At 40.4% G+C, this 19,701-nt stretch overlaps 1 protein-coding gene across 1 annotated transcript; it reads right to left on the bottom strand.

Moving 5' to 3' along the window:
* Positions 1 to 696: 696 nt before the first annotated feature.
* On the bottom strand, positions 697 to 18,968 carry LOC124147970 (origin recognition complex subunit 1-like). The gene is made up of 14 exons (XM_048399556.1): positions 18,812 to 18,968; positions 17,945 to 18,069; positions 16,292 to 16,470; positions 15,010 to 15,358; positions 13,444 to 14,137; positions 10,513 to 10,729; positions 9,629 to 9,726; positions 8,817 to 8,918; positions 7,742 to 7,913; positions 7,412 to 7,519; positions 6,629 to 6,778; positions 5,451 to 5,740; positions 4,526 to 4,650; positions 697 to 2,063 (listed from the first exon to the last, which is right to left on the bottom strand). Exons 1-14 carry the CDS (start codon positions 18,910 to 18,912, stop codon positions 1,894 to 1,896), a joined length of 2,880 nt encoding a protein of 959 aa, XP_048255513.1. The 5' UTR covers positions 18,913 to 18,968; the 3' UTR covers positions 697 to 1,893.
* Between the last annotated feature and the right edge of the window lie 733 nt (positions 18,969 to 19,701).

Here is a 19,701-nt window from a genome sequence, read left to right as displayed (position 1 = left end):
TTATTGCAACAGGACACACTTTTATAGTTTTATGTTTCACAGATTTATTCCAGCTTTTCCACACAAGGTCGATCGAAATAAAAATAAAAAGCTTTGTCAATCATTTATTTAAATGAAAGTCATTCTGCAGTTGAGTAAAAATTGCAGCCGCCTTCTTTTAATCAATGATAGTGATGTCGACATGGACTTTCTCTACATTTTTTTATTGTACAAGAGGGTCTATAATACTTGCAGGTGATATAACAAACATAAATATTTTTATGTTTAATTTATTTCTTGGACTGGCTGCTTTTCAGAAGGGGCAGCAGGCCTGTGAAACGAAAAATATAAAATGTGTGGCCTTAATATAGCGATGTGCTTGAACTACTCTAGCCGATTGTTAACGCCACACTCCTGGCAAACAAGGGCATCTTTCCAGGTCTTTTGGTATGATGCAGCCAGGGGAATGAACCACCAATCTTCCACTCACTCGTCCACTAGACAACAGACGCAGTCCCAAAGATGCTTTGATTCAAGGGACTATTGCAGAGTTATTGTAATACTGTGACTCTGCAGTTTCATGGGCGAGGCCAATCAGCAATATTGTTTCCAAATAATAAAAATCCTATTGTGGAAGTTTTGTGTTTTAAAATAAAGGAATCCACCATGTTCTCTGGCATTGCTCACCAACTCCAAAAACGGATAAACACGAAACACTTTAAATCAAGGACACTGTTTATTTTTCCTTGTCAAACCATCCAGTATCAATGCATTATTGGTACATCGAATCAAAACCTAGAAGGCACAGATTAATTACCTTGTATTGCACAGATTCAAGAATATGTTGTTTTATGGACTGGCAAATTGCTCCCATGTTATATCAATCTCATAAAAATTCAGATCTTGGTTCTCGCTACGGCTGAACCTGCATTGGGATGTCCTCAAACCTAAGTGTAGCAGTAGCGAGCATTTTGATCTGATTTAATGACGTTGATGTTACACACCTATATGGTCAATTTCCACTTTTAAAATTGCTAAGTTACAATTTAGTTCCTCTAAAACAAGGACTATGGATGTCACGAATCATAAATAAAACCTGCAGCGAAGTTAACAGTATTCCATTCAGTCAACTGGAAGGCTTAGGTTCAATCAATACTACAAACACTTAACTCATTCACACATTCTTCAAGGACTTCATAAAAAATTTTGGTGCATACATTATAAACATGGTAAAGTTTGGGGAAAGTGATAGTATCATAGTGAAAGTCTACATGCTCGGTCTCAACATCCAACTAACGCTTGCTATGAAACGAATACATGCAACACCATAAACAATTTAATAACTTCGTACCTGAAACGATTGAATTAAGCAGACATTGACAAAACATTTAGAAAATTGATATAAAGTTTTGTTATAAAAATAACTTTCTAAAAATAACTTTCTATTTCATCTCCTAAACATGAGAATAATCAGTCGGTCTTAGTCCTTTTAGACCAAGGCTGATGTTGGTATATCTCTGCATAGAATAGCATTGCATAGCACACAAAAACATGATGCATTGTGCCCATGATGAAGAACTACTTCAAAGATGGTGATCTTTCGGATTCAGGATGCAATATCACAAGGTCAAGGACAACTTGGAAGATGTTCACAATTCCAATGTATCTTTGGAGAATACTGATGACATGATGTCAATACATATCCAAAACTCCTCTCCCATGTCTTTCTCATAACACAGATGATGTTAGCTTCAATAAACTAACCAACTGGCACATAACACCTAGGTCTTGCATATTTAAGCCTCTTCAAGAGACCAACGTAGAGGCGTCATATCAACATCTTTTCCGTCATCTCTTCTATCCATCAATGAAGTCTTTTGGTTTGGAGTGTGGACACCTCCATCCTTTGCTTCATCAGCTGTATTCGGACTTCTCCCTCAGGGCATACAACACGTCATCCTGACTGACGTTCAGTCTGACTCGCATGTGAAGGTCGTTGCGTCCATGCTCCACCAGTAGCAGACGGGAGCTGCCGAGCCGGGAACACATGGCTGCCAGCTCAGTGGTTGATGGCGGCTCCAGACCTGTTGAAATATATCATACATGAAAACTCAAAATTAGGTTATTTTCCTATAATTTCCCCAAAAGTCCATTTTAGTAAACAATCACTTTCTCCTCCCTGTCATCTGCCAAGTGGCATGAGTCGTAGCATTTCTCTCCAGTCTCTCACACTCAGGTCATAATTGCCAAATACATAATTTCTGTCGTTCATTTGACATGTAATTTATGTTTTGGAGGTTTACATGCAAAACTTCTTTTTTTTATTAGAACCCTGCAATTATGGTAGATGTTATCAGGAATGTTCCATTTAATTATAGCTTATTGGTAATCAAATAAATCTTAATGAGTGAGTATAGTTTTACGCCACTTTTAGCAACATTCCAACAATATCACGGCGGGGGACATCGGAAATGGGCTTTGCACATTGTACCCATGTCGGGAATCGAACCCGGGTCTTCGGCGTGACGAGTGAACTAGGCTACCTGATCGCCCAAAACCTTAATGGCCCATTAGTGTAAACTTTGATAAAGCCAAATTTTATGGCACATACGTTAATGGAGGTTGCTACTGGTTTCAAAACATCCAATTTAAGGGACGTTTCCTTTAGTTCTGCTGTCAGTCAAAATTGAAGATATCACATGGCAACACCAAGAAAGGGTTTCACAATTTGTACCCATGGAGAGTCCAACCTTGATCTTCAGTGTGACCAACACATAGAGAACTAGCTACCCCTGTCTCTCCTATACAAGAGAACTAGCTACCCCTGTCTCTCCTATACAAGAGAACTAGCTACCCCTGTCTCTCCTATACAAGAGAACTAGCTACCCCTGTCTCTCCTATACTAGAGAACTAGCTACCCCTGTCTCTCCTATACTAGAGAACTAGCTACCCCTGTCTCTCCTATACAAGAGAACTAGCTACCCCTGTCTCTCCTATACTAGAGAACTAGCTACCCCTGTCTCTCCTATACTAGAGAACTAGCTACCCCTGTCTCTCCTATACTAGAGAACTAGCTACCCTTGTCTCTCCTATACTAGAGAACTAGCTACCCCTGTCTCTCCTATACTAGAGAACTAGCTACCCTTGTCTCTCCTATACTAGAGAACTAGCTACCCCTGTCTCTCCTATACAAGAGAACTAGCTACCCTTGTCTCTCCTATACTAGAGAACTAGCTACCCCTGTCTCTCCTATACAAGATAACTAGCTACCTCTGTCTCTCCTATACTAGAGAACTAGCTACCCCTGTCTCTCCTATACTAGAGAACTAGCTACCCTTGTCTCTCCTATACTAGAGAACTAGCTACCCCTGTCTCTCCTATACTAGAGAACTAGCTACCCCTGTCTCTCCCATACAAGAGAACTAGCTACCCTTGTCTCTCCTATACTAGAGAACTAGCTACCCTTGTCTCTCCTATACAAGAGAACTAGCTACCCCTGTCTCTCCTATACAAGAGAACTAGCTACTCTTGTCTCTCCTATACTAGAGAACTAGCTACCCCTGTCTCTCCTATACTAGAGAACTAGCTACCCTTGTCTCTCCTATACTAGAGAACTAGCTACCCCTGTCTCTCCTATACTAGAGAACTAGCTACCCTTGTCTCTCCTATACAAGAGAACTAGCTACCCCTGTCTCTCCTATACTAGAGAACTAGCTACCCCTGTCTCTCCTATACAAGAGAACTAGCTACCCTTGTCTCTCCTATACTAGAGAACTAGCTACCCTTGTCTCTCCTATACAAGAGAACTAGCTACCCCTGTCTCTCCTATACAAGAGAACTAGCTACTCTTGTCTCTCCTATACTAGAGAACTAGCTACCCCTGTCTCTCCTATACTAGAGAACTAGCTACCCTTGTCTCTCCTATACTAGAGAACTAGCTACCCCTGTCTCTCCTATACTAGAGAACTAGCTACCCTTGTCTCTCCTATACAAGAGAACTAGCTACCCCTGTCTCTCCTATACTAGAGAACTAGCTACCCTTGTCTCTCCTATACTAGAGAACTAGCTACCCCTGTCTCTCCTATACAAGAGAACTAGCTACTCTTGTCTCTCCTATACTAGAGAACTAGCTACCCTTGTCTCTCCTATACAAGAGAACTAGCTACCCCTGTCTCTCCTATACTAGAGAACTAGCTACCCCTGTCTCTCCTATACTAGAGAACTAGCTACCCCTGTCTCTCCTATACAAGAGAACTAGCTACTCTTGTCTCTCCTATACTAGAGAACTAGCTACCCTTGTCTCTCCTATACTAGAGAACTAGCTACCCTTGTCTCTCCTATACAAGAGAACTAGCTACTCTTGTCTCTCCTATACTAGAGAACTAGCTACCCCTGTCTCTCCTATACAAGAGAACTAGCTACTCTTGTCTCTCCTATACTAGAGAACTAGCTACCCTTGTCTCTCCTATACAAGAGAACTAGCATGAATATTAAATACCCCCGTAGCGACCATATTGCGTATACTCCTACTCTAGATAACACCCACCTTCGAACCTGCACAGCGACATATGCTGTGTGTATAGCTTGGAGAACATGGCCTCCTCAATCCCAGCCCTCTGGAACTCCGCCACCACTGCCTGCAGGAACAGCTTCTCATGCTTTGACAGGTTCCTGGAAGAATACACCGATATCTTGAAGTCTTGACAGACATACAAAAGCATCAGTAGCACAACTCATGAAAGTTTTGAGCTTATTTGATAATGTTTCATCAGTATCTCAACAGCTGACATATGCAGTCTCAGTCATCAAATCAACAAATATCAGCATTATTGTGTTTTATGCGGAACAAGATTAGCTTATCACCCAAGGTCAAGTAAAACCAAATCCCAAACACTTTACCACCCTATCAAACTTGTGAGTCCTCACTTACAAGCAAGAAGTGCAAGTAATATATTCAACCCTCACAGCAAAGCAAGTTCGGTTGACGCCGCATTCAGCAATATTCCAGCCATATCAAGGCAGGGGACATCAAGAATGGGCTTCCAACATTGTCCCATAGAGGGAATCAAACCAAGTCTTCGGTATAAGGCCAACACTTAACAAACTAAGCTACCTTCCTGTATCCCAACAACATTTTTTTCATAATGAAGTCATACAAAAGCATCATAAGCTGTGAATTCGAACCATCTCAAAGCGATCATGTTTGTATGTTGATTAACGCCTCATTCAGCAATATTCCAGCTTCATGATGGTAGTCTGTACATAATCCATTCTGGACCAGACAATCAAGAGATTGACATCACGAGCATTGATCTATGCAATGTGGTTTACAATGACATGCATCAACTAAGTGAGTTTGACCACCTGATCACGTTAGTCGCTTCTTACATTAAGCATGGGTTGTGGAGACAATATCTAACACAGATCTTCATGGAATCAAAGGGGTCATGGAGAAAAAGGCTCCTCCTTACCTAATGGCCACAACTTTAGGTGAAGTAAACATCTCCTGCAGAGCAGCATCCACATGCCTCATCCCGATCATGATGACCGTCTGCTTTCTTTTGGCTTCTGTCTCTGCAATCTCGGTGGCTCGGCGGCAGATGTCCAGCGCTCTCCTGGCATCTCCGGACAAGGCAGCAACCTTTCTGGCGGCCAACTGGACCGCGTCCTCCTCAAACACTCTGAGGCCTTTCATACGTGACTCCACAATCTCCTCCAGTTGTCGGAATGTGTATGGCTGAAACGTCATCCTAGTCAGACCCTAAAAAGGAGAAAGTTTTGTTAAAAATACATCAGGTTTCCTTGATAAAAGCCTAAGGAATTCAACTTTCTGTCATACATATAAACAATTTTTCAGTTAGCTGAGGACCTTAATTTCATCGTGTAAAACCACTTATCAGTGACTTCCAACTTGACATGCAGAGTTGATGGGGAACTATTCAATCCTCCTTACAAATGGATGGGGTTGAGAGTTTGGTTAAGTTTGTGACAAGAAACAGGGCGACTTATTAATCAACAAATTGGTACTGCCTAGCACTAGCAGATACACGGTTTTAAACTGGATGACCATTAGGTGAGTAACGAGACACTGCTCCTTTGGATGAGAGCATTACAAACACCATCATCCTCATCTCCACCAGACAACCATGTTTAAACTGTATGATCAATATGAGAGGCACAACATCCTGCTGCCTGGCAGCCTCTTGATGCACACATAACCAAGATCACATCCGTGCTAGGGCTGGGTAGAGTCCAAATTTACTACCCGGGTATCCACACCCCTATTACCCGACCCTACCTGGGTACCCGCTGTTGGTGTCAAGAGATAGGTACAAAATGTCCGATTGGGAATAGTTTGACAGTAGCCCTGGCAAAATGTATTTAGATACACGTATAAAACGATGTGGTCATGCTTACACTGAAGTTGACTGAAGTTTTAACTTTGTTTAAACATATATAAGTCAGAAGTCAGAGTCATAAGTCACTTGTCGAGTAACCATGTAGTAATATAGTGAATTTTCGTCATGAAACAATATATCACGTGACTAACCACGGGTCCGGGGAGTCCTGTGGGTACCCGGGTCCTACTCAGTACCCACCCGACCCTTGTACCCGAGTTACCCGTCTCAGTCCTAATCAGTGCCCTCACCAGTCTACTGGAGACCCTCTTCATCATGATTCTCTCAGGAAGATCCATCGTGTTCGCCACAGCCAGGACTACCAGTCTCGCCTGCTGCTTCGTGGGCCAGTCGAAGATGTTGTACATGACGTCCTGCTTCCGTGTCCACAACAGGTCCAGCTGAAACATTATCTCGGTCAAGTCTCCATGGCAACAACACTGTATTGACTGTACAGCAGATGTTCATGAAACACAAGAGGCTGACACAGATGAAGGGTCAAAGAAATGTTCATTGGCCATTTAATATGTTCATCCATCTAATTCTCAGCAACAATCATTCAACTACAGTAAACTATGTTTATAACAAACACGCTTATAATGAACTGACAGATATAACGAACTTATTTCTTTGTCCCAGACACTGCTGTATCCATGGTGTACATATGCTTATAACGAACTACAGTTATAACGAACTAAAATTAGTGGCCCCTTTGGAGTCATTATAACCGTAGTGTACTGTTAATCAATTGTCACTTTTTGGAAACAGTATGTTAACACGGATCTCATAATTGTCAAATATAATCATGATAAACGGTGTTGGGAGGTCCTGCAGTATTTGAGAAATGTGGCAGCAGTATTTGAATCCAGAGACCTTTAGGTGTTCATGCAAAAGGCAATCTGCTATTTTCATGTTTCATTTTGAACACTGACAGATATCCCATTGTGAGAGCAGCAAGCAAGGGATTTAACTCTTCTCGTTCCTGCCAGATCAAATCATTACTGCAGTCACAGACTGATGCAACAAATCCCTACCTCATCCACGAGCAGGACAACTGTCTCCCGTCGGGGGGCAGGTGTGCTGAACTTCTTGTTCAGTAGTTCCATGGCATGTTCAGGTGTAGCCCTTTGACCTGTCAGATCCTGCAATAACATGGCTTCTTCTAAATGTGGGTAAAGGCAATTTTTTTGCATAAAACAGTGAGTGAGGGAAATACTGAAAAACACAAATAATGCCCCTATTTCATAAATTGATCTCAGCACAAAGATCACACACACACTGGGGCCACCCGATCGTTATGAGACAGCTCTTATTATGGCGCCCTATCCAGCCTTGGGATTCCAAAATGGCTGTGTCTCACCTACCTTTAGTAGATGAACGTAGGCTTGTCTGGGGTCTGTGAGCTTCATGCCGTTGAGCTCGAGGAATTTGAACTGAGGGACGTCACCGTCAGTACAGCCTTGTACCAGCGACCTCATCACCTCTCTCACAGTGGCCGTCTTGCCTGTTCCTGGCACCCCCGATATGTACATACATCTGTCATAGGAGATAGTGTGGGATATGTAATGGATATATGACAGCATGTTTCCACATTGTTACACATCAATTCTTTAATAGTTCTTCCAAATGAAAAGTATAATGAATTGTTACGCTCCAGTGTATGACTTTAATTCAAATGCAATTATTGAACACCTAGCAATACGGAAAAAAACACTTTTGTTTAAAAATGTTAAACCTTTTCAAAATCTGTCATAGACTAAGGTCTACTTGGGAGTCCCAAATATTTGGCTACAGCATTTAGATCTAAGGACCTACTCAGTCTATCATCTCAACATAGGAGATAGGATTAAGCAGAGCTACAGATAAGCAGTGTATTTGTACAAAATATTCAAAACCCAATCACTTTCAATTAACTTGCATACAGAAACGCATGCATTAAATGAAAAACTCAAATGTATAAAAACAGTTCGCGTAAATACCCAACGAAGCTTTTTCAGCATACATACAAAGGAGCTAATTTCGGAAACCCAATTACAAGCTAATTTACTTTCCGAGTCAAGCCCATATATATATATAGAACAGTCATGAAACATTATTTCATTTTTTTCAAATCTTTAAATGTTCACTCATTTTGGGAAAAACGCAATAGAGTGATGAATAGATGAGTGAAAAAATACTGGTTACCCAATGAAAAATGTAATAACCCAATTAAAATAGAAACCCTAGGGTAAAAACTCAATTGCTCCAAAAGTTATCTGGAGCTCAGGGACTATGACAATGTCTCCTCGTTTCATCCAATTTTTTCAACACTGTAATTGATAATTTTGTATTCTTATCAAATTTTCCAAATGCATTCAGATTATCGAAGTGTCAAAGTGTCAAAGTGGGTGGAATGATATCATCATGATCATACAATGATCCCCCCCAAGTGGTTCTTACCCTCCAGTTCCATCCATCAGCTTACTCTCCACAAACGTGTAGATATCCGAGAACTCATTATCTCGACAGGGCAAGCTGTCTGGGACTGCGGATACATGAAGTCTGCAAAAAATATACCTAACTTTAAAAAAATTGATATTTGTATTCTTGCCAATACATCATAGTGGCTTGGAATCAAAGCTTCTAGCAAGTCATGCAGTCAGGCCTAGAAACACTGAGACAAGACACCCATGTGCAATGATAGCATGACTGACAGAATGCCCTTCGAAGTCCTCCAAGGTACCTGCCACCACCATACAAAGAAACCTCATTTAGGCCTAAAAAGAACAACTGCTTCTCAGGAAGAATGGGTTCCATACATTGTAATCATAAGGGGAAACAAACTCAATGTGAAAAGCGAACAGTTCAACCCCCAAGCTTCCCAACTGCACAGGTTGCTGTAGGCACAATATTTACCCCACTGCACAGGTTCCTGTGGGCACAATATTTACCCCACTGCACAGGTTCCTGTGGGCACAATATTTACCCCACTGCAGGTACAATATTTACTCCACTGCCCAGGTTCATGTGGGCACAATATTTACCCCACTGCACAGGTTCCTGTGGGCACAATATTTACCCCACTGCACAGGTTCCTGTGGGCACAATATTTACCCCACTGCACAGGTTCCTGTGGGCACAATATTTACTCCACTGCACAGGTTCCTGTGGGCACAATATTTACCCCACTGCAGGTACAATATTTACGGATTCTGGTTTTGATCATGAGTCAAATGTTTTTCAGCCTAACAGAAGAAACATGAATTACAAACCTCGCTCTGGCCTCTTCAAGGGCACTAGTTGGTGACATGAATGTTTTTCTACGGCTCGGAATTGAAGGTGTTACTGTATCTATGAATGATTTCTTGCCCTGAAATTCAAAGAAAAGTCACATATATTATCTAGTATGCTTCATACACCTATCCAAATTTACACACTGGTAACATCAGCTTGAGACCTTGGACTAGCTTTATTTCCTCATAATGAATCAGGTCATGTAATTCATGAAGCAATGAGTTCGAACAGTGAATCAACTGGAAATACATAATAAATGACCATGCCATTCACCAAATTTCTGTTTCTTCTCATCAGCAACCAAATAACATGCATCAAAATAAAAGACATGTTTATGACATGCAAATATATAGATATGAGTGAATGTTGCTTTATGGAAGACAGTTATATTGCACATCTCTTTCAGTGTTTGTCTGGTTGGGTGAAGACAAAGTGGTTCAAAGCGTGTTTTTTGTTTTGTTCGTTGTTTAACGACATACTCAGCAATATTCCAGCTATATGACGGCAGTCTGTAAATAATCGAGTCTGAACCAAAATTTCCAGTGATTGACATCATGAGCATAGATCCACGCAAATTTGGATGATGACATGCATCAACCAAGTCAGTGAGTCTGACCACCCGATCCCATTAGTCGCCTTTTATGGCAAGCATGGGTTACCATGGTTACTGAAGACCTATTCTAACCCAGATCTTTACAAGTCTCAAAGCATGTTATCAGGGTACAATGACCAAGTATTTCATACCCCTGATCCTCAGCATTAGGACCTATTGTACTTGGATCGTATTCTGTCATGGAACCCTCATAGCAATCAGTGATACTGCCAGTGGAACAAGCCTCTTAGCCAAAGGACCAGAACTAACCCGAGGTGTCTTGCCTTGTCTGGGAGTCTTCACAGCACTTGATGACTTTGATGGCTTCCTTGAGCTTTTGGGAGTCCTAGTCGACTTCTTTGCTTCAAACACTTCATCCTCCTCCCCATCATCATCATAATCAGCATCATCAGCATCATCGGACTCTGTTTCTGGGCAGTCTGTGTAGGTGGGGTCATATAGACTGTCATCCAGCTCCTTCATATTTCTGGTCGAGAGTGATTGAGTGAGTGAGTAATTGATTTGACTGACTGACTGACTGACTGACTGATTGATTGACTGATTGATTTGGGTTTAACACCACTTTGAACAGTATTCCAGTTATATCATAGCATGTCGGCTTAATGTGGGAGGAAAGCCCGAAGTGATGAAAGTGTTAGACATTTAGCACTTTGGTGAAACCCACAAGCATAGATATAGTGCTGACAAAGCTAGAAACATAATCAAGCCATAACATCAGTTATATATATTTTAACATGAACTGTAAATGAGTTGGGTCTTATGCTACTTTTAACAGTATACCAGTCATATCAAACTATCCAAAGCATGTCAGCTTAATGAGGGAGGAAAGCCCAAAGTGATGCAGCACCCAGATGTTTATCACTTTGGTGAAAACCAATGAGCACGGGTATGGTGCAAATAAACCTGGAAATGTAATCCAGGCAAACCGGAAATTGAACTCACAACCATAGGTTTTAGCTGTGCCATCCCAGTTCGTATTTACAGACTGCCATCATATAGCTGGAATATTTCTGAGTGCGGCGTTAAACAACAAACAAAGAAGAGTGAGCGAGCGAGGTTTTACGCTGCTTTTATCAATATTCCAGCAATATCACGGCGGGGGACACCACAAATGGGCTTCTAACATTGTACCCATGTCGGAACATCGAACCCAGGTCTTGTGGCACCTTAGACGACTCGGCCCCCCCATGCTAGCTATGGTCAAGAGTAAAACAACAGTATTTTGTGATACTTAACAAGCTTCATACATGTCATACAGAATGGTGAGCAGTTTTATTGTTTGTAACATTCCATCTATATGAGGGAGGTCTGAGACAATGAAATGATTGACATGAGCATCGTTCCATCCACAATGACATGGAATCGACAAAATCCACAAAGCCGAAAGAACCACTGATCTATTTAGTGACCACACAATCTATTTAGAACTGCGATGAATCCTGGTTGGAACATAGGTCCCCACTAACCTATGCTTGTCTTAAGATGTAAACAATTTAAAACAGTGTTCCGAAACAAGTTCAACTTCCAATCAATTACAACAATCAATGACTGCCGAAGATTACCTGGATAGAAATCATGTGATCACTCAATGATGTTTATCGCAAGCAAAATGGATATTTCTTGAAAAGCGCACATTGCAATTTTTGTCATTACTGTAAGTACTATTCCTTATCGGCGGGATGGCTTATTTTCACTTATCAGGTTATAAGTGTAAGCACCAATCTCATAAAAATCAAATCTTAGTTTTCGCTACTGCTAAACAAAGATCTGAGGACATCCCATTACGGGTCACGTCAGAACGACCTTTCACGAATTTTGACCGACCAGTGAAATGACTGACAAGAAATCGACAGTAGCCAATCAGATGGCAGCTTTCTTGAGCTTTACGACAGTAGTTTCAAACTGGCAACTACGCTTCGAAACATATTTTGACGTATTCTTGATTAAAAATAATAAAACTGATAAGAAGAACATTCTGGAATGGCTTATAGATGGCCTAGATTGTATGGATATAATCATGAAACCCGTAACTGTCGTTCGGAATACCCCCTGTTAAATATTTTGTGGTTGCATGATAAGAAAACACATTCCGACTGGCACTTTCATGATCTGGAAAGCGACGCTCTGATTGGTTGGATGAAAGGTCGTTCTGACGTGACCCTTAATGGGATGTCCTCAGATCTTTGTTTAGCATAGCGAGAACTAAGATCTGATTTTAATGAGATTAGTTTAAGCACATATGTAACTATCTTCGGTAATTAATCATTGTGATATTTCATATTCTATTTCAAGTAGCGAGAACTATAGACCTATCAATGTATCAAGTATGGTCAAATTGCATGGTGTTCAAGATCTGCTCTGGAACAAGCACTACTGCCATTTTTAGTTTAAGTCAAAGTATTTTTTGTATTTTTTTATATATTTTTTTTTTTTATTGTTCCTGGTAAAAAGTACATCATGTTTTGATAAGAGTCGAAATACATGACCAGGGTTTTTTAAGAAAGTACATATCATTCACACACGTCCATACACACATTCACACTCACTAGAAGCTTTAGTACTTATGAAGACAGAATGCAGGATATATATTTAGTAAAGTTTTGGAATAGCAAATGTTTATATTTTCAAAAGGTTTTCATAAGGAGCCCATTTCATATAGAATTCGGTCTGTTTGGCTTTATTAAAGTGTCTATATTTTTCTTGTTGGTAATAATATTTAACCTCATTTTGGAAATGTGTAATGGTTGGTTGGTTATTTTTCATTTTGCATCTATAAATGTGAAATTTGGCCAATAAGAGTATCAGATAAAAAATATCATCGGTGTGGAAATGTTTTGAAAAGCCAAAAAGAATTAGGTCTGAAGTAAGATTTATCTTGCCAGTATGTGGACACTTGGATTCAATCCATTGTGAAAATCTTTTCCAGAAGTTTTTGCTTACCCTACAGTGTTTAAGTCAAAGTAGCTGCCATGGATGGATGGAGTTCATTTTAATACCCCCTCAAAATTGTGAGGGATAATTACTGATGGATAGGCATGCCGATCCCTGAATCCACCAATCAAAGATCTTTAAATTAATAACTCCTTTTGTTTTTTTCATGCATAATAGTAAATAAACAGTGGATTTTACATGTTTCAGAGGTTTCAGTCACTGAAAAATAATATTATGCAATTCACCTACCTTATAACAGCTTTTGACCGTCTGCTCGGTTGTGACCTTGCTGCACCCTTTTTTGCAGCATCAACGTCTGTCTGTAATCTCCGGCGAACTGGACGCATTGTACTATCTGGTGTGTTGTTTCGTATCGATGTATAATTATTTTCCGACACTCTTTTCACTACAACTGTAGGTACACGTTTAACTTTGTCTGTCATACTCAATACCCGACTCACACCTTTCCCAGCTTGGTTCACAGATGGAGTTTTCACCCCTGACCTCTTAGACTTTTTGGGTTCAGTTCTACTTCGTTTGTGTTTGGATATACCAGACCCTTGGTCACTTTCCACTGACCCACGTTTAGACCGAGCAGATGTCATACCAGATCTTGTGTCCTTTTTCACAGATTTTCTTGTACTACGCACACTTTTTCTCTCCTCTGGTTGTGGAGTGGCATTGTTATTCAAATCTATGGACTCTTTGTCATCCATTTTGGATTTTGCTTGAGATTTTCTTGCTGACCTAGTGCTTTTGTCTCCTGTATTTTTGTTGATGTTGGTTTTGGATATTCCAGAACTGCTTGTAACATCTGAAGTAATCGACACACTGCCAAAATCACTTGCATCATCATCATCGTCATCCACCATAAGGAAATCTGACACATCTGCACCCTTGTACCACCGGTATTTGGAATTCCCTTGTTTCGGGCTGGTTAAATCTTTATAATGGAACAGAAAATTAACATAAGATTTCATTTTTCACTACTGAAAGCGTTTCCTTGTCATGTCGAAGCTTGGTTCGAAGTTCCGACATGGGTACAATGTGTGAGGCCCATTTCTGGTGTCCCCCACCGTGATATTGCTGGAATATTGCTAAAAGCGGCGTAAAACCTTGCTCGCTCACTCTTCTTTGTTTGTTGTTTAACGCCGCACTCAGAAATATTCCAGCTATATGATCGCAGTTTGTAAATAATCGAGTGATTGACATCATGAGCATCGATCCATGCAATTGGGATGTGATGACATGCATCAACCAAGTCAGTGAGCCTGACCACCCGATCCCGTTAGTCGCCTCTTACGACAAGCATAGTCGCCTTTTTTGGCAAGCATGGGTTGCTGAAGACCTATTCTAACCCTGATCTATGCAGGTACCGCAAATCAATCAATTTACTCTGCTCCAAGTGCGCTTCTTTCAATATTCTGTGCTTCTGTACTCAAAGCACATTAACAACTGAAGCAGGTTTATTTGACCTTCATTAGATTACAAATTCACAAAAGACATTAGTGTTTGCCATGAAGGGTTACATCAAAAAGTGCAACTTTGGAACTGAAATCTTTTTATACGCAGGACCGGAACCCAACATAGCATGCCAAACAAAGAAACACTTCAGACTCAGGAGATTTTGATGGGAAAACCAAAACAGTTTTATGTGGCTCGATCGTAAAACTTCCAACTGTGTCGTAAACAACGTCAACTTCATATTTACGAAAGAAGTCGGCCACATAAAAAGGTTGCTTAGGTCAAAGTTGTTTTTTTAAACACTTTATTGACTCTGTAACGGTCGAAGAGGAGAAAGTTGACTTGACTTACCAATTACTGGAGATCTTTTCTCCCCACTAAACATCGGTCCTTGCAAGGGGATAATTGGTGACTGACTATTTCCTAAACGTTTGACGTTTACATCGGGGGACTTGTTCATATTCTTCATCACTCTGTTAATAGGCTGGCACCGTTCTTCATCCAAAAGTCCATTCCGTCTGCCTGTGGTGCCGTTCATTTTGGCAGGAGTTCCTGACGGTGTATTGGCGTTTTCCTTGCAGTCCTCATCAGCCGCAGCTAAGTCAGTGAACTTTCCCCTTCGGTAGGACTTTCTCACAAAAAAATGAGGCACTGTTTCTCTTGTTTGCTTTCCCACTGGTGCAGACGTCAGTTGCTCAACCTGACAAGGTGATAATTAAGAGTTCCATAAATATACACGAAATTTATGCAATTAAGTTGCATTATTCAAAGTCCAATGCAGCTTCAATCACAAGGTGAAATGGGGTTTAACATCCAATCAAGATTATTGCACTTACATTGTGACGTGCATGCACATTGTACTAGTTCTGACTAATGCCGTTTGATAGTGCTAGCCCACTGAGATACCATGCCACAGTTTAACATGAATACCCCACTCAGGCACAGTATACTGACTCCGAGGCGACCAGTCAACAACAAGTACCATGTTTTAACATCTCTTGATATGACACGGCAAGTGACCTAACCCCCGACCCTCCACTCTCCGGGCAGGCACTAGAATTCCCAATTATGAGTTCAAAACACATATACCGAAGAATAACGAATACATTCTTAAGTATTGACCTTCACTGACCTAACTGGTTTGGGAAAAATTACAGAAAAAAATCGGGAGTTTCTTATTAATTACCTATGGACATGATGTATCGTCTCTAATATCACAATACATCAACACTGTAAGATTTGTTTGGTATGCTTGACAAAAGAAATACAAAATTCAGGCTGTCTTTCAAGACCTTTAAGTACTGCTATTGTTAAATTTACACCTTTTCAAAACAGAAAGGCATCCAAATTCAAGACCTTTTTTAGCATGTTTAGCATTGGCAAAATTCTTTTAGCATTTTTTACAATATGATTGTCAAAAGCCTAAAATTAGCATACATCAAGGTATATGTTCATGAATAATAAGAAAAAAAACACACTATTTTTTCACTAGAAAGAAAACACATTCAATGGCTTCTGTTCAACCACCAGTGAATGGAAATGCAGTTTCTGCTATATATCCACCATGGAAAAAAACGCAATATAAATTGACTAATATCTTTTTTTGTATATCATAATTTGATTTGTAACTTACCACACATTTGCCAATGATGCTCTCCACATCAACTTCACAGGCCACCAACTTGTCCGTGTTGAGGAACACCTCACGGTCATCACCCACATCCGATAGTTTACACAAGTCTTGCTTGGGGAGCTCACTGAGGCGCCAGTACCAAACTAAACTGGCCGTCTTCTTCACATCCTTCTTTACACCTGAGAAGTATATACATACCTCTTAATTTCTCATTAATTTCAAATTGACATTTCAACCAAAACTGTTCAGATAATCTCATCAATGTAGTAACTATACTTATTTGACATTTCATGTCACCCTCAAACCAAACATTGTCAGCTTCAATCAATTACAACATAGAAACAGCCACTGTGATGGCGTGTATATTGCAATAAACACATCTCTACCTAGCTGTGATATTTGTCAGGAAGCTTTTAACACTATGGTGTGAATACAGTCTGGTTTAATCTAGAATACTGTTTTCAATATATGCAGACAATTGAGTCTGCAGCCTGACATGTCACATGACCTGAAAATCACAATAAAATGTTTTGTTGTAATCATACTCTAAATTGGATCAGGGCACAACCCATTACAAGGCATTCTTAACGAGCTAGCATCCTGTCTGTAGGTGTAACAGGTAAGCTGCCCACAGTCCTGTGCATGGCCGAAATTAACACCTAGTTAACTTGTCAAAACAGTGTTTACAGCACCAGGTTGAGATGTCATCACTTGAGCTGACTGTTAGAGAAACTGATTCCTCCAGTCTGGTAATTAATCTGCTCCAGTTCCCAAAAGTAAGAGGTCCAATACTTTGCTAGATGCAAAGCTAACTATTTCTGAAAGATGGTCAGCTACTCAGCAATATTCAAGCTATATAACAGCGATCTGTAAATAATCAAGTCTGGAACAGACAATCCAGTGATTGACATCATGAGCATCAATCTACGCAACTGGGATATGATGACATCCACCAACAAAGTCAGCAAGCCTGACCACCCGATCCTGTTAGCCTCTTACAACAAGCATAGTTGCCTTTTACAGCAAGCATGGTTTGCTGAAGACCTTTTCTACACAGGATCTATCAATTTCTAAAAATCAAATCTCATCAATTCGGAAATAGAAATCTTATCAATACCAAAAACAGGTGGGCTGCTCCGCACGATGGAGTTCAGAATATCAGTGGACGTATCGGGCAATCATTTTCTGAATTGAAAATATCTCATGTTTGAGCGTGTTAGTGAGTATGGTTTTACACACGGTTTTAGCAATATTCCAGCAATATCACGGCGGGGGACACCAGAAATGCGCTTCACACACTTTACCGATGACGGGAATCGAACCCGGGTCTTCGGTGTGCCGAGTGAACGCTTTAACCACTAGGCTATCGACCGCCCCCCTCATGTTAATTGTTTGATAGTTTGCAGCACAGATCCTTATGAGTGAGTGAGGTTTTACCCTGCTTTTAGCAATATTCCAGCAATATCCTGGCAGGGGACACCAGAAATGTGCTTCACACATTGTACCCATGTCAGGAATCGAACCCAGGTCTTCGGCGTGATGAGTGAACGCTTAAACCACAAGGCTACCCGACCGCCCCCCTCATGTTTGATAGTTTGTTTAAGTATTAGCAGCACAAATCCTTATGAGGCAAATGCATAAAAACTTATTCACTTTTATCATATAAAGCTTTGATTCTTCCAATGTAAGCTGTTGCTGTATCTTCATCATCCTTGTCTTCTGATGACACAAATACAAAGTCCTTTTCAAGATATTCTTCTCCCTTAAGAAGGAAGCCTCTGAAACAAAAGAACATCATTTAGAGATATCACCATGGCAATCGGATCTTCATGTCCCACCACAAATGTTGAGCATAACAAAACATACTAGAGGTACATACAGAAATATTGTCCTACATGTACCACTTTTGTTTGTTTGTTAGTTGTTTAACCCCCCACGCAGCAATATTCCAGCTATATGACGGAGGTCTGTAAATAATCAAGTCATGAGCATCGATCCACGCAATTGGGATCCATGACATGCATCAACCAAGTCAGCAAGCCTGATCACCTGATACCCTGGTAGGGTCGGGTAATAGGGGGATGGGTACCGTCCCAGTCCTTATTTCACAGGCCCTTGTGTCTTTCTTTAAATATTTCTAGATCAATTAATATATTGGATAGTGCATTTCTGATACTCGTGATATCAACTGATCTACATATATATATATATAAACGACACTAGTGCATGTGGCCATTTAAATAATATTCTATCAACATGATTATTAGTTACAATTTACATGCATATATTGTCCTGTCCTAACAAATTATTTTCTATGAATATTTAAATTTTAGTATCTCTTAGTCCATCAAAATGATCACGGAAGATGAAATAAATGACAAACTTAAAGTTTGTTTCGTGGGTTTTGACTCCCGTCATAATTAATATTCAAACTGATAATAGAGCATGTCGCTGACAATAGGCTTTAACAAAAATCCATGCACTGACGGGATATTTTGTGTTACATTAAGTTCAAGCAACCTGTATCGATGATGTCGTTTATCATCAGTCTGAGGGCCTCTTCCGAGCCAAGACGCCTCATCAAGTTTTGGTCCACGGAAATATCTCCGCTCAGAAGGCATCTTGAAATCAACAAGCTTTCAGAGGAACATGCTGTGTTGTTGTCATTCTCGCAGCGCCCCCTAGTTTCGCGCCAAACTGAACGCGCTATAGACCGTTTCAAAACTTTGGGAATAACGCGATGTATTTGTGTCGTTCTTTACTCATCAGATTAATGAAATGAATAAAACATTATACCTCTAAATCGAAATTCGTTTTTCAAACAGAAAGATTTATTTTTCCTGTGGTAGCCATGAGGATCTGTGAGCAGCTAGGTTGCTTAGTATATGGGTATTTGCTGAGTGCGGCGTTAAACAACAAACAAATAGTATATATTTAGCAGCCGGGCACGGACAAGTTAACAGTTTGTTTATCTTACGTGTAATATTAGACTTATATAAAACACGTGTAATATTAGACTTATATTACCTCGATCAATAGTAATACTAAATTGTACTCAGCTATACCAATCAGCTCGCTCAACATCTCCAATGTTATCATCATACTCCACATCTACCAGTTCGATGATGATGCTATCAGAGGTTTTACGAGTGCTTCCGGTGGAACCAATTTCCCACGAGAGTCAACTCTAACAGTAAGTGAGTGAGAAGGGTTTTATCAATATTCCAGCAATATCAAGGCTTCACACATTGTACCCATGTGGGGAATCGAATCCAGTCGGTGTGACGAGCAAACGCTTTGATATAGGCTACCCCACCGCCCCTCTAACATGCAGTAGTGCCACAGCTACGGAGGCTGCAGGGCGCATCCCTGGTTTGAGGAGCATATCGGACCATGGCAGACTGTTAGGA

This window comes from Haliotis rufescens, unplaced genomic scaffold (assembly GCF_023055435.1).
Source record: "Haliotis rufescens isolate VD_foot unplaced genomic scaffold, xgHalRufe1.0.p SCAF_2, whole genome shotgun sequence".
In the NCBI taxonomy this organism is placed as follows: Eukaryota; Metazoa; Mollusca; class Gastropoda; order Lepetellida; family Haliotidae; genus Haliotis; species Haliotis rufescens.
This window is presented reverse-complemented; position numbering and strand designations above follow the sequence as displayed.

Bases quoted from the DNA above. Each gene is read 5' to 3' on its own strand.
- LOC124147970 (XM_048399556.1), bottom strand. From the start codon at position 18,912: ATGCCTTCTGAGCGGAGATATTTCCGTGGACCAAAACTTGATGAGGCG. The intron at 8,919-9,628 runs GTTTGTAATTCA...TATTTTTTGCAG, and splicing joins CTTGAAGAGGCCAGAGCGAG to ACTTCATGTATCCGCAGTCC. The intron at 2,064-4,525 runs GTGGGTGTTATC...ATATTTCAACAG, and splicing joins GTCGCTGTGCAGGTTCGAAG to GTCTGGAGCCGCCATCAACC.